This window comes from Pyrgilauda ruficollis, unplaced genomic scaffold (assembly GCF_017590135.1).
Source record: "Pyrgilauda ruficollis isolate IOZ18807 unplaced genomic scaffold, ASM1759013v1 scaffold62, whole genome shotgun sequence".
Lineage (NCBI taxonomy): Eukaryota > Metazoa > Chordata > Aves > Passeriformes > Passeridae > Pyrgilauda > Pyrgilauda ruficollis.
Window position 1 is genome coordinate 3,541,987 of NW_024527933.1, and position 14,149 is coordinate 3,556,135.

At 52.0% G+C, this 14,149-nt stretch overlaps 1 protein-coding gene across 2 annotated transcripts in view; it reads left to right on the plus strand.

The window, feature by feature from the left end:
* Positions 1 to 741: 741 nt before the first annotated feature.
* The window catches only part of LMX1B (LIM homeobox transcription factor 1 beta), an 82,370-nt gene continuing 68,962 nt past the window's right edge, over positions 742 to 14,149 (plus strand). For both annotated transcript variants that reach the window (XM_041483947.1, XM_041483950.1), the window contains exons 1-2: positions 742 to 880; positions 1,207 to 1,393. In XM_041483947.1, coding sequence (XP_041339881.1) covers positions 742 to 880; positions 1,207 to 1,393 — 326 coding nt within the window. The remainder of the gene's footprint in view (positions 881 to 1,206; positions 1,394 to 14,149) is intronic.

Genomic DNA, 14,149 nt, shown 5'->3' on the forward strand with positions numbered 1-14,149 from the left:
CGGGGAGCGGAGCGGCCGGGGCCCCGCTCATCCGCCACCCTCGGTAGCCAAGATCGCTCTCCCCCTCCGTGGCCCTCGGGGGCGCGACCCGGGCCCGCGCTGCCCGCGCCGCTCGGCCGCCCCGGGGTGCACGGAGCCGGCCGCCCCGGGCGCCGCCGCGCTTCAGGGGCCGCGGGGGCCCGGCGGGGCCAGGGCACTATTTGACGTCGAGGAGACGGATCACCGCGGCGCAGCGATACGCCGCGCACCAATGGAGTTCAAATGTCAGCAAGTTTGAGGAGGGGTGAGGCGCCGGGGGGTGTGTTCCTCCGCCGCGGCCCCTGCTCTAAACGGCGCGGCTCCTCGGGCCGCCGCACGGCTCAGGGGCTGGGAGCGCCGGGAGCCCCGTGCCCCGCCCGGCCCGCCGCGCCCGCGCTCCGCCCGGCACGGCCCGCCCCGGGAGGGCCCTCCGCGCCAAGCAGGGCGTGGGTCCGGCGCTGCCGGCGAGCAGGTGACACCGCGGCTGCCCGGCGCCGTGTGCGCGGCATGTGCGCGCCCGTGTAGCGGGGCGGCCCCATGGGCGGCGGCGCCGGCTCCTGCCTCTGCCCCCCGTCTCTGGAAGCCCGGGCAGGAAACGCTCCTCATGTCTTCCAGATAAAAATAAAAGCGACTCCTTCCTCCCGGCCGCAGAGTGTCCCCGCGCCCGGCCCGACGCGGGGCTGAGCCGGCCCCGCCGCCCGGCAGCGCCTCTCGCCGCCGCTCATGGACATCGCGACGGGTCCCGAGTCCTTGGAGAGGTGCTTCCCGCGGGGCCCACCGGACTGCGCCAAGATGCTGGACGGCATTAAAATGGAAGACCACCCCCTGCGCTCGGGGCCGGCCACGCTGGGAGTGCTGCTGGGTGAGTTACTGGTCGCTTCTCGACTGCGACGAAAGCGGTCCCGCGCACCGCTCGGTGCCCGGGCTGCGCTCCGCGGGCCCGGCCGCTCTGATGCCCACTGTGGCCGGTCAGCCCCTGAGCCGTGCGGGGCGCGGGACTGTCTCGCCGGCATGTGCGGTGCGCGGGACCGGCGGCGGCCGTCGAGCTCGGTGTTACGGGCCGGCTGGGCCGGGCGGACCGCGCTGCCCGGGACGGGGACTGGGGAGCGGGGCCGGGTTGTGTCGGGGCCGGGAGCGGGGCCAGGTGGGGCCAGGGCCGGCGCCTGACGCCGCCGTCTGCCTTTGCAGGGTCGGAGTGCCAGCACCAGGCCGTCTGCGAGGGCTGCCAGCGGCCCATCTCGGACCGGTTCCTGATGCGGGTGAACGAGTCCTCCTGGCATGAGGAGTGCCTACAGTGCGCTGCGTGCCAGCAGGCGCTCACCACCAGCTGCTACTTCCGGGACCGCAAGCTCTACTGCAAGCAGGACTACCAACAGTAAGGGCGCGGGGGGCGGCGGGGGTCCCGCCGGGGCGGCCCGGCCCGGCCCGGCTCGGCCCGGGGCACGCGGCGGGCTCTGGGCGTGTTCCCGATCGGGCCGCACCCCGTGCCCGGCGGAGCGCGGCAGCCCGGCACCGGGCTCACGGCTACGGGTGGCGGCCACGGCGAGCGGGGACCCCGGCGTAGGCTGCGCGGCGGGCACGAATGGGACCGAAGACGCCGAGCCGGGGCGGCCGACCCAGGCAGGGCTGCCTCCCGCCCCGGGCCCGCCGCGGTCCGGTACCGCGCGGTGCCGTCGTAGGGGACGGCGATGGGGCGGCCCGGCCCGGTCCCGGTGCCCGTCCCGCGGCACTCTCGTGCCCGCCGCGAGTCCCGTCCCACCGCCGCCCGCTGCCCCGGAGCCGCTTCGAGAGGCCCGAGGCCCGGCCCGCGGGATGGCCGGTGCCCTGCCCGGGGCCGGGCCGGGGGCTCGGCGGGGCAGTCTCTCCGCCGCTGCGGGCCGGCCCGCTGGAACGGCGGCGGGCCCGGCCACCGCTGCCCGCGCTCTCTCTTATTCCGGCTTTATCCCCAAATGTCAGGCGCTGTCGGGAGCGGCCCCCGCCGCGCCGCGGCCCCGCGCAGGGACGAGCCCGGCCCCGCGCCGGGCCGCCCTCCCCTGCAGAAGCCCACTTCATGCTTGTCACCTAAATTGAGGATCCTTTTTGTGCCGGGAGGGGGGCGAACATGGGCATTTCAATCACTAGGACATAATATGGCTCTGCTAGAAGTCTGGCAACAAACAAAGAACAACAACTATTGGTTTGCATCAACTTTTGTCAGGCATTCAGCAGGCATCCAGAAAGGCCTGAAGTGGCTTAGTGGCAACAATGTGCATTTCATAGCTACAGCATGAAAATCCATCTCCATGGAAACGGGTAGTAAATGCTAACATGACATGCTGAGTATAAATATTGTGAGGGTTATAACTCTTGTATAAATGGCCCAGATAAATGTCCCCCTGTTTAGGAATTACAACAAAACATGTTATTTCATGCTGCAGCCCTCGCTAGCTCCCAGAGTCCTCCATAGCCCGGGCGCTGTGCATGGGAATAACTCAGGGCTTGCCCGTGGGCTGCCGCCATCCCGCCCTTGTGGGGCTGGGGCTGCGGCACCTTTGGGGTTTTCTCGTGCCCGGTTCAAGGAACCCGTCCACAGGCTTTGCCTTTCGTTTCTACACAAAATAAACCACCCTGTGGTAGCTGCAGTTGTAGATCGGTGAAACTTCTTTTTCTGTAGGTAGCAACACCTTAGATATTTTTGTTAATTAGTAAAGAATGTCGAATAGTCTTTAGGTTACCTAAAAAAGCATTATTTGGCAATGTAAATATTTACATTAATTGCAAATAAATGTACTCTCTAAGTTCCCAACTATAGTTTCTGTAAAATAAAGAATTGTACTTAGTGACCTAAAAAGCAAGATCAGAGACTATTGCTTTGTAAAACAAAAATACTTTTCTGACTGAAAACAGAATTGTTACTGCCTCAGAACTTCCCGTATTACCAAAAGTGTCCAATTGTAGAGCGGGAAAATGGGGTAACCAGGCTGCCGAGCAATAAAAAGATATCAACATGTTGGCCTTTGTTGAATCCCAGCACCTAGTGTGACATGACATGGTGCCCTGCTGTGTGTGCCCCCGAGGACTGACAGCGGCAGCGGCTCACGGCAAGGGGAGGGGAGACACGGTAAATCAAAATTTGTTTTCTCTGAGATTTTATTAGCCCAAAAGAGCAAACATGTGAAACTGTGCTGACACGGATTGCGTGCCCTTTCAGAGCTGGAGAAATGTTCGTTTATGGTTGCTAGAGGATAAAAATAGCTGTGTGTCCGTGCAAGTGGCCCTGGGCTGTGCAGAGGGGCAGCTTCATCCGTCAGATTGTGGGGAGCGGAGCCGTGAGCGAGCTGGGAGAGGCAGCTCCAGCAGAGGACAGAACACCGGCATGGGAAATGCTTGTGTGCTCAGTGAGAATGCCTTGGGCTAGTGAGATGGAATGGGACCGGCACGGAGCAAGACAGGGATCAGTAATATCAGATGATTTTTGTTATCCTGAGTCCTATTTACAAATAACTGGGAAAAATTTAAAAAAAAAAAAAAAAAAAAAAAAAAAAAAGAGAGAGAGAATAAAGTTTACTTAAATATCTCAGTTCCTGAAATTTGCCTTAAATAGATTTTTCTGTACGTAGTAATGTAATTTAAAAGGTCAGATTTCTCCAGAACTCCCAGGACTATAATCAAGTGCTGTGTATATATCTTTGGGAAAATGGTGTCTCATCTTTCTAATGAAAGCAAGCTTCTGATGGGTCAGATATCAGACCTTACACCTTTCCCTGGGTCAGGAATGATTGCTGCCCATCCTTGGATGAGGGCATTTCACATTAGGGGGAAGGGTGAAAACAGTTTTTCTTTTTCTTTTTGCTTTTTATTTTTTTTTTAAGAAAAATGTTGGCTGTGGGAAGATACTTTTATGCTTGGAATGTTACAGCAAATCCTGGGGGAGGTGGATTAGTAGCCCAAGCCCAGTTTGAAGTAGTCAGAGGTGCCTGATAAATGTAATTTATCACAAAAATATCATCAGTATGTCAGTGGGATAAGCTGGACATGTATTTTGGTCTCTTTTTAAAGAAAGAATTCAACTTGCATGAGAGCATACTGATGTTTTGAGTTAATGCAAAGTACTTATTTTGCTAAAATTTAGGATTTTGAGGGTCAGGTGCATTCGATGGCAAGGTTTTTAAGGAAAAAAAAAACAACCAAAAAAAAAACCAAAACAAAACAAAAAAAAAAAACCACACAAGCCAGAGCAGTGGCACCAGGGAAGGCTGGCTTTCACAAGCCCCAGTCAAGCAGAATCTCTTTGATTTTAATTAGAACTTCGCCAAATTGCTGCACTTTTGGAACCTTACACTGTGTTTTTGTTTTTTGTTTTGTTTTGGGGTTTTTTTAAAGAAGTTTTCTTTCTGAGAATTGAAACCTTCAGAATTAATGGATTTTTGCTTTTTGTTTTTTTGGTTTTTTTTTTTTCAAAATAGAAGGCTTGTGGTAGTTGTATTTTGGTTCTTTGCTTAAATGAATTTACTTATTGTATCACTCATAACAGTGCTTTCTACTACAAAGCATTAGTATTTATAAATGATACATTTATTTTCCATTTGTGTATTTATTTTTTTTCTTTATTTTTTCTTTTTTTTTTTTTCCTTTTTTTTTTTTTTTTTTTTTTTTTTTTTTTTTTTTTTTTTTTTTTTTTTTTTTTTTTTTTTCTTTGTGGTTGTGCCTTTCTGGTTTGTTTTTCTCTCACTGCCCAGTGTTATATAGCGATTTGCCCCAGTTCTTGATAGTAAAAAAAGATACGTTATGAAAATAACTGTTCCAGGATACGTATTGCATACCTAAGCACTGCATATAATGTATAGGAAGATCTGTATTCCTGTTTAAGTTCTGGAAATAAAGGCTCTAAAAGAGGTTTTTATTCAGGGGACCAGGTAGCAAACACCCACAGTCGCTATGTCGTAATTTTTCATTAATGCATTCTAAGATTTGCTTGGGGTGAGAAAGAGAAATATTCAGGCTTTTGTTCTTTTTCGTGTGTCAGGTATTGTTTTAGCATCACTTTTGGATGCTGTTAGGAAGACCCACCATGTATTTCTGTTCCTCGTCTTTGAGTCCTTTCCTGCCGGTGGCTGGGCTTGGTTTTGCTGTGCAGTGAGCGCGGAGCAGCACGTCCCTCGCAGGAAGGAAGGAGAGGAACCCCGAAGCCTCCGTGCTGCGGGGAAGCCTTGCCCTCTCCAGATTTTGGGAATGCTTTCACGCGAGCGTAGCACTGAGGCTGATGTTTCTCACTTCAGTTGCGTTTTAGATTCAAAACACAACAAAAGCTTCCCGTCAGTGAGTGTCGCTGGGTGTTGTGGCTGCTGTTTCTCGCAGAGCACGGGCTGTGGAATGCGCTGGGAGCCCGGTGCCGAGGCACCAGAGCTCCCGGCTTCTGCTGCATGCTCGGTGGGCAACAGCAATCTGCTAACGGCAGGATTTGATGTGTTCCCGGTGTCCCTGTTTCATTTGTAACGGAGGATCTGTTCGGCTCACGGGTGCAGCCGGGCAGCGCTGTGAGCTCGGCAGAACCGGGCGGATCGGGATCCCTCCGGCCGCCTTCGCCCTGCGCTGCTCCCTGTGTGCGGGTCACTGGGACAGAAACCAGGTGAAACTTAGAGACAGGAGTAGCCTAAGCACATGCCCAGGACATGGAGTAATGATTAAAGTTATGTCATCCACTAAAAATGCTTTTCCAAGTCACTGGACTACTCTGGCATTTTTTCTGAAAATCCCACCGGTCCTGCACCGCCGGTCCCATCAGCCCCATAAAAAAATGCTCTGTACGGTCAGACTTTTGCGGCACCTCGGAGCAGTCCCAGAGCGGGAGCACGGAGGAAATGTGGCTGTTTTTTCAGCCGTGACGTCAGCGGAGTGGCCGTGCTGGGCCGGGCCCCGCGGGTCCCCCGGGCCGCCGGGCCCCGTCCCCGCGGGTGGCAGCGGCCCCGGCCGCGCTCGGCGGCAGCGCTGGCCACGGGCCGGGGCCGGGCCGGGGCTGGGCTGCCGGGGACCTGGGGAGGAATGTTTTCAGGGTTTGGGGAGACATTTTGGTTTGCTGCTGCAAGCGCTGTAACGCTGGGCAAAATAATCGCAATGGAAAGACGCGATTTGCGCTGATCCGTGACGGAAAACGATAGGGAAGGTCTTTGTGTCGTATAGGCGATATAATTAAATTAACAGGAGCATAATTTATAATGCTTTACTTCTACCTTGAGAGAAAAAAAAAATCATAGGAAAATTTGGATTTAGACTAAATCTGCTTTTTTCTTGCTGTGGCAGGAATTGATTCAATTTTATTTAATATGCCTTTCCTCAGGAATGGCGAGTGCAGCAGATAAAGGGATTGGTTAGAGGAGAGCTGAGCCCCTGCGCTCGGTGTGGAGGCCAGCGGGGGCTGCGGGGGCTGAGGGAGCTGCGGGGCTGCGGGAGATGCGGGAGATGCGGGAGATGCGGGGGCTGCAGGAGATGCGGGAGCTGAGGGGGCTGCAGGAGATGTGGGAGATGCGGGACCTGCGGGGCTGCGGGAAATGCGGAAGATGCGGGATCTTGCGGCTCTCGAGGAAGGAGTGGGGCCCTCCCGGCTGGAAGGGAGCCGCCGGGGCCGCGGGCACCCCGAGCACCCCGGGGGGCTCGGCGGGGCCGTTTCGGGGCGGGAGAGGGGTTCGCTGGCCGCTCGGGGTGGCTGCCGCCCGCCCGGAGCTCCGCGGGGCTCCCGGAGCTCGGGACAGTGCGGAGGGCAAATGTGACGGCAACATTTCGGGGAACAATTAGAAAAGGATTTTACACGGCTTGGGCCAGCCTGGACCCAGTTGTGTGAAACGCAGGGTCAGAGAAAGGCAGTGGATTTCACACCCCAGCAGGATGGGAAAAGGCCGTTGCTGTGTCCTCTGTAGAAGGTGTACAAGGGCAAATGACAGGCTCACAAAAAAACAGGAAAATTCTTCTCTTTGCCTACAGTTTTTTGTTTTTTTTTTTTTCCCCACATGTTAAGTCATGTTAATGCTCAAGTGAGGTAAAAAACAAGCAAATAAATAAATAAAAGGGTGAAGTGACTTGATCAGCAATCTCCAGTAAAGGTAAACAAACCAGGTATTGCTCTGGGATGGTTTGGTGTGGTAGGAAGGGGTTTTGGGATGATTTGGGATGATTACATTACTCACAAGGCAAAGATTGACTCATAATGAAATGACATTTCTTGTTCATTGCAGAACATAAAATTTCCACATTTGTTTTGAAACAAAGGACAAGATTAGTTACAAGTAACAATGTGTTGTGAGCCCCAACAGCTGTGTGCAGCAGTCACACAAGGGGACTAGAGGAGTCTCAAGATAAATGGGTGAAATTAGGAACAGAATTTTTCTTTCTCCAGGTGAATTGAAATAACTAAATGAAGTGGGCAGGAAGTTTTTATTGAATATCCACCTTGCAGACTGTGTAGCTGTGGTTTGGTATAGCCAAAGCTGTGGATGAAAACTGATCTTTTGATAAAAAAGTATTAGAATTTATTTAGAAAGCAGAGTTGTTTTCTGAGTTATGGTATTTTATAAAATGTAATGGGGAGATAACCTCATTTTGCAGCAGTGGAGCATTAACAGCACTGTTTACATTTGGGAAAGAGACATCACTTTTCTCCATTAGAAACTAAGTAAAAAAAAAAAAAAAAAAAAACATTAACAGCTTCACATCTAACTTAAAATAAATGGTGAAAGTCAAGCTACACTTCCGAGTCTGAATGTATAAAAGAGAAAAAAGATGAAAATACTCATAAGGTAAAATGAGCCTGAGTTTTTGTTTGAAATGCAGTGTTAGTGTTTCTAACATGCATGCTAATATAGATCTGCATCTTCAGTGCCTTGTCCAGGCAAATTATTCACTGGTTTTAGAAGTCTCTTTAAATTCAATACAAAATTGAGACAGATACTCAACTTTTTTCCTTTTTTTTTTTTTTTTTAAATTATTTTCACGTATCAACTTACGTTTACTTTACGTTCCTGGACTTGCTTTAGCTAGGCGTACACTTCTCGGGAGCAGCACGGCCTTGCCCTTGCCTTGCTCCTGGGCATCGCTGCAGTTTCTCTGGCCGCACCACGAGGGCCGTGCCCAGCACGCCGGCGGCTGCAGCCCCGAGCCCAGGCCCAGCCCCGGCAGGCCGGGAGGACGAGGCTGCTGCCCCTGGGCCTCAGCAGGCCGCTCTCAAACAGCCATTTTGCACACTAGGCTCTGGTTGTTAAAAGCCAAGTGCTGGTGGCTGTTTTCTGCTCTTCCACGACCAGCGCGTGCCCCGAGGAGGGTGCAGCCATGGCCCTCGTCGTGCGCTGAGCAGGCCTCACGCACAGCAACACCCTGCGCCGAACGCTGCGCGGCTCTCGCGCGGATCAGTCTGAAGCAAACCCTTAAAATGAAATACCTGTAGTCCCCAAAGTGCCTGCAGTCTGAGGAGGGTGCAGTGCTGAGGCCAGCGGGCTCGCGGGTCCGAGTGCAGCGCAGCCCGGCGCGGCCCACCTGAGCGCGGCTCACCGCTCGCCCTCACAGGCAACATGGGGTTTTACCTTTCCAAAACTATTTGCCTGTGGGCAGCGAACAAGCAGACTTTTCTGAGATTGTATTACAGTAAAGGGATCGTTAATAAGACTAATCTCAGTTCGTTATTTTCCTGGGTTTGAAATTTTGCAGCGATCTTCCTCACAGATGCAGCAGGGCTGCTCCATCACAAATTGATTAAATGCCCTTGTTATCAGCATAAATAAGGTATAGCACATTTCTTCAGGACTCGTTAGGTGTTTGTGCTCTGATTCTCCTGTAATGGGCAAATGGAACACTTGCTATGGAGGTCATTTCTTTGCTTCCAAAACATAATATTTTCTTTAATATGCACAAAATTTTCCTCTGCAAACATTGACATGAACTTGTGAACAGGCAGTTCCTATTGGCTTCAGTGAGAGCCATCCTCGCTCATCAAAGGAGGGAATTTGGCTCTTGATTTTACTGCAATCAGTGTTTTATTTATAATGTACAAGAGTGCACGTGCACTCTCCCAGTAAGAGCTGATGGGATTTATGTGCACATGCTGAGGACCAAATCCTCCTGGTAGCTGTCAGGAAGTTTACTTTCACATGCTTGTTCCTTGGTGTAACCTGAATCACCATTCACTGATGACAAAAACAAAACAAAACCAAACAAAGAATAATTGTCTACATCAGTTTTGTTTTGTTGGGTTTTGTTTTTGTTTTTTTTTTTCAGTTGTTACTTTCTCCATGTTAGTATTATGATAGGGAGCAAGCAAGCTTGAATTTGCAGAAGAAACTACGAATATAGTTTTAAAGCATTTTTGGTTACAGCCTGGGGTCACTCTGACAGAGAGAAGCACCACTGCTCTTAGAGGCTGGCTCTGGAGCATCCCTGGTGTGTCAGTGAGGGAGCATGTGTGTTGCAGGCTGCGGACAGGGACAGTGGCATGGGCACAGCTCTGCAGTCCCCAGCAGAGGAGCTGGGCAGGAGCTGGGGCCGAGCTCTGGCAGCGCTGTGGGACGGACCCTTGGGGGTGGCACCGTACCTGCGCAGCCATTTACTGAGAAAGGCCAAGTTCTCCTCGAACACCGAGCCCAGAACAGGGTATCTCACCCGTGAGATCCTGGCAGAACGGCGTGCTCGGGATTTGGAGCTGTGGTGGTGGGGCTGGCAGCTCACAAGGCTCCAAAGCTGGCTGGAGGGCAGCTGGCACGGGGGAGCAAGCTGGTGTCCCTGCCTGGCTGCCATGGGGCCATGCAGTTACCTGTGCAGGTCTTCCAGCACTTCTGGCTTTGCAGAAGAGGAAGAGCTGATCCTCCCCCTCCTCCAGCCCACTGTTAATAATCATGGTTTGCAGACTAAATATCTGCTCTGTGAACGTCTGTGTGTAGGCGCAGGCTCGAGTCAGCCCTGCCATCTCCTCGATGCGCCGTGCGCGGCGGGTCCGGGGCTGGCAGTGCCTTCCCCAGCCCTGGGGACAGTCCCTGCACTGCGGGCTGGCACTGCCACTCGACAGGCAGGGGCCTGAGCCAGCAGATCCCAGCAGTGCCAGTGAGGCCAGCTGCCCTGGCGTGCAGCAGCTTGCCGTGCCGTGCAGGGTCAGCTTGCCTGGCAGCCGTGTCCCTGAGGGCTCCATCAGCTCTCCCTGCAGCTTTGGGGATGTGGCTTTTCACAGGCCTAAGCTCTCACTCACCCTAAGCAGAAGTTGCAGTTTAACATCATGAGTTGTCTTCACAGTTGGATCTTGGCACGGGCTTCATCTGGCAATAAGAAAAGTTTCCCCTATGGGTTTGACCCTGTGGGGTCAGGTCCCACTCGCACTGGAGTCGATATGGGAAGTGTGGAGGGATCCTACAGGAACGTTAGCACCGGCAGTGAGGCTGGGTATTGTTAAGTGTGCAGACAGTGCAAAAATACAAATGGAGTAAAACAATTTGAGGGAAGAAATGGCAGTGTAATCTTGCAGCAATGCTATTTCTGCATGGCATTATTCGTTTGAACCTGCCAGGCTCACTCCTTGGAGCTGCAACAAACAAGTGATTAAGCTGCTGGGAGCAGAAAGTGTTAATAGCACTGACAGCTCCTTTGGTAATGGAGGAGCAGGCGGATCCTACTACCCGGGATCCCCGCTGCGCCCTGGCTGCTCCTGGCCGGAGCTGCTGTGGAAGAAAGTTCCACGGAGGAGGCAGAGCTTGTGTTTCAGCAGCAGCCTTCGTTCGTCCTTGCGCTGGGGCTGCAGGGGCACGCGTGGCCTTGGCGGGGTTGCTGAGCTCCTGGGGTGTCCTGAGCTGCAGGGAGCCTGCTCTCGGGGTGCCCAGCTCCCTCGACCTCGCCTCGCCTGCAGCCCACGCTGGGGCTGGTTCCCAGCACGGTTTTGTGAGTGTAGAATAAATTAGCCCTAATGGCGCCTGCATTAATTTCACGTGGGAGAATCCCCAGGGATTCCAGAGCAATTACAGGCAGCGCGGTCTTGCCCAGCGCAGCGTCCTTCCCGTCCCGCTGCTGTTCCCCGCAGAGGGAAGCAGCAAGAGGGGACAGGAGGGCTGGTGATGCAGTGCTGGCAGCTGCAGCACCTTCGTGGCAAAGCCAGCGTGGGTGCTCTGTGCTCCCACGGCTCTGCACAGCTGGCCCGGGGCCCTGGATGCAGTGCCAGCAGCAGCTCGCTCGGCCGATGTGTCCTGCAGAAAGGCTGGAGCACGGGCCCAAGGCAAGTGCACTGTCTTGGCTTCATTCTTGTCCCTTGAACACTGCTTGTCCTGAGTAATTGAGGGCTGTCCCATTTGTGGCTTTTTTCTTTAAAAAATCAGCCCTTGCTTTGGCAGGGGTTTGTCTGAGTGTGTAGTGGATACATTCAATTTTGTAATGTTCCGTTTGTTGGATGCCACAACTAAACCTCCGGTTTTTCACCCAACCATCCGAAAGCTAATTGGACATTGTCACTCGGGCAGGAATACACACAAACAAGGGCGATCCACAGCCCCGGACCCCAACAATGTGATTTTCATCACCTTACCAGTCTTTGGGGAGTCTTCATCTTCCAGCTGGAAGTACCTTCAACCCTTTCCACCTACAGATCTTGAAATAGCTATAACAGAGAGAAAACCAAAATTACATGGAGTTTATTGCCATTTCAGAAGGAAAAAAGTGTTTGAAAAAGTTTATTCAGGAAGCCAAGGGAAGTTAAGTGGGAGACATTTGCCATTTCATCAGTCTGTTGGTGATAGCCATTCATGTCATAAATGGCTTGTGTCATTTGATGCCAAAAATAACATTATTTTCCTCCCCAAAGGCCTATAGGGTTTTTTTGCAATAAATGTTTATTTGTTAATAATATACTTTAAACAGTCCAGCCTTGACCTCAAGTCTCCAAAAGAATCCATCTTCTCTCTGAAAAATCCTACAAAGTTTGTGTAATTTTTTCTGGGAAGGTGTAATTGATGGCGCAGTGAAGGGCAGTGTGTTTGCTTTAACTACTGCAGCTGCGTGGATTAACTGTTTATAAGGGCCTACTGTGCTTTGAATGGCGACTTGCTTAGATTTCAGGCTTTAGTTGACAGCACTTCCTAATTGTTCCTTGGATTTGCTGAAGTTCAATCAGTAAAAATAAATTTCTGCACTGAGCTCACCCATCGTTCTCCCCTCACTGCTGCTTCAAAACCTTTGAAACACTCATTTTTAGGAGTTTGAGTCCATGGATCACCCTGCAGCCTTGAAATGGGGGTGACCAGGATAGGGGCTGAGAGGGGCTGGACTTGTTCTCCATCTCCTGTTGATTTCAGAAAAAACGTCAGAGGAGTTTGGGTGCCGAGCAAATAACCTGTATGCAAATATTTTTGATAGGCTTTTGGGTGTACTAATGGGAGTCTCTAGAGTCAAACATAGAACTGACAGGTATGAAATGTGATCAAATATTCAAAAATGTAACAAAGGATTTTGTAAATATCTGTAGTATAGAAACTGTTGTTTTGGGAGAAAATAGTAAGAGAGATAATTAACTTATAATATGTTGCACTGTTTTGAAATTGCCCTGCCAAAAGCTTTTGGAGTTGGATTTAAGCTGGCAGAGTGTTTGTGGAATGCCAGTGACATGTGACCAGTACCGCAGTAAGGCAACAATTGTCTCTTCACTAAATCATCAACTACCACTGATTTAACCAATGTGAAGTCACATTTTTTAGCTGGTTTTGTTCTGCCATCAGCCACTCTGATCCTTCTCATACGATTTTTCATCTGAACTTTCACTAAACAAGCAAAGTATTAAAGCATTTGTCAGATATTTTTTTTGTTAGTCCTTAAATGAAAATGTGGTTTTCTAGAACTCTGGAGGACTTATTTCCTTTGTAATCATCTGAGTTGTGGGAGAGAGTTACACATTTAATTTCTCAAAGCAGTTCAGATCCCAGTGCTAGTTTGTTTTCAGTTCAACAGGCACTTGGATAAAATAAAGAACAGTATGTATAAAATGAATGGAATTCAATTTTTCTTTGAACATTTCACATTTGTGGAGCTAAATCGTTTGGATAACATGGACACTCAGGTGCTTTGTCTAAAGTTTATTTTAGTGGAACTCCATAGCACTAAATGACACTAGTTGTTTGCTGAGAATATGTTTGTTGTGTATTAATTGTAACCATGATGTGATGCTTTAAAAATCTATATTTTGAGAACCAAAGCTTCTGGCTTGGGCTGTGCTCCCACATTTAGTAGCCGGCTAATTTACTCAATCTCCTCGAGTGCAATTTACAAGGCAAAGTTGCACACACAACCGGTTGAAGAGCTGGGCGCCTTCAGAGCCCAGGCGGTGTGTAGGTGATCACTCACCTCCCAGGGGCATTTTCTGGGGCAGTGTGGGGCACAGGGAGCTGTACTGGCAGGGGTTTGGCTGTTCAGAGTCACAGGATGGGAAAGGCAGGCAGGGACCATGGTGGGGCAGCTGCTCCAGCCTCCCCGCTCGAGCAGGGTCATCCCAGAGCACGCGGCACAGGGCTGCATCCAGACAGCTCTGGAATATCCTCCGTGAGGGAGACCCCACGCTCTGCCTGCACAGCCTGTTCCAGTGCGGGGTGACCTGTGCAGAAAGGAAGCTCTTCTCACCTTCAGGTGGAGCTTCACATCCCTTGGCTCCTGCCTGTTGTCCAGGGCAGATTCACGTGTGCAGGCTGCACAGCCACGCAGGAGACCCAGCTGCTGTGGCCAGGGACAGTGGCAGGGTAGCCTCCTCGTCTGCCCCAGCCTTCAAGGTTTGTCCTGTCCTGTCCTGTCCTGTCCTGTCCTGTCCTCCTGTCCCTGAGAAGTGAGTCCTGTGCAGACTCTGTGGGTGCCCTCCCAAGCTCTCCTCGGGCCGGGGAGCGCCGTGCTGCCAGGGCTCCTCTGGCCACCCTGGCCTGTGCGGTGCAGGCTGACCCTGAGCTGCTCCTGGCTGCTCCAGCGCAGCACGGGGGCTCAGAGGCTGCGGGGGGCACGCAGGCATGCTGACACCAACGCTCCTGACCTGTCTCTCCTGGCTCCGTGGAGTTTCTCCTGGTTCATTCTCAGGTGATTCATGCAGTCAGCATCAGCTGCCTGTTTGTGAAACTGAAAAGAAGCAATCTGAAAATGAAACAGTCACATCACTGAGGCTAAT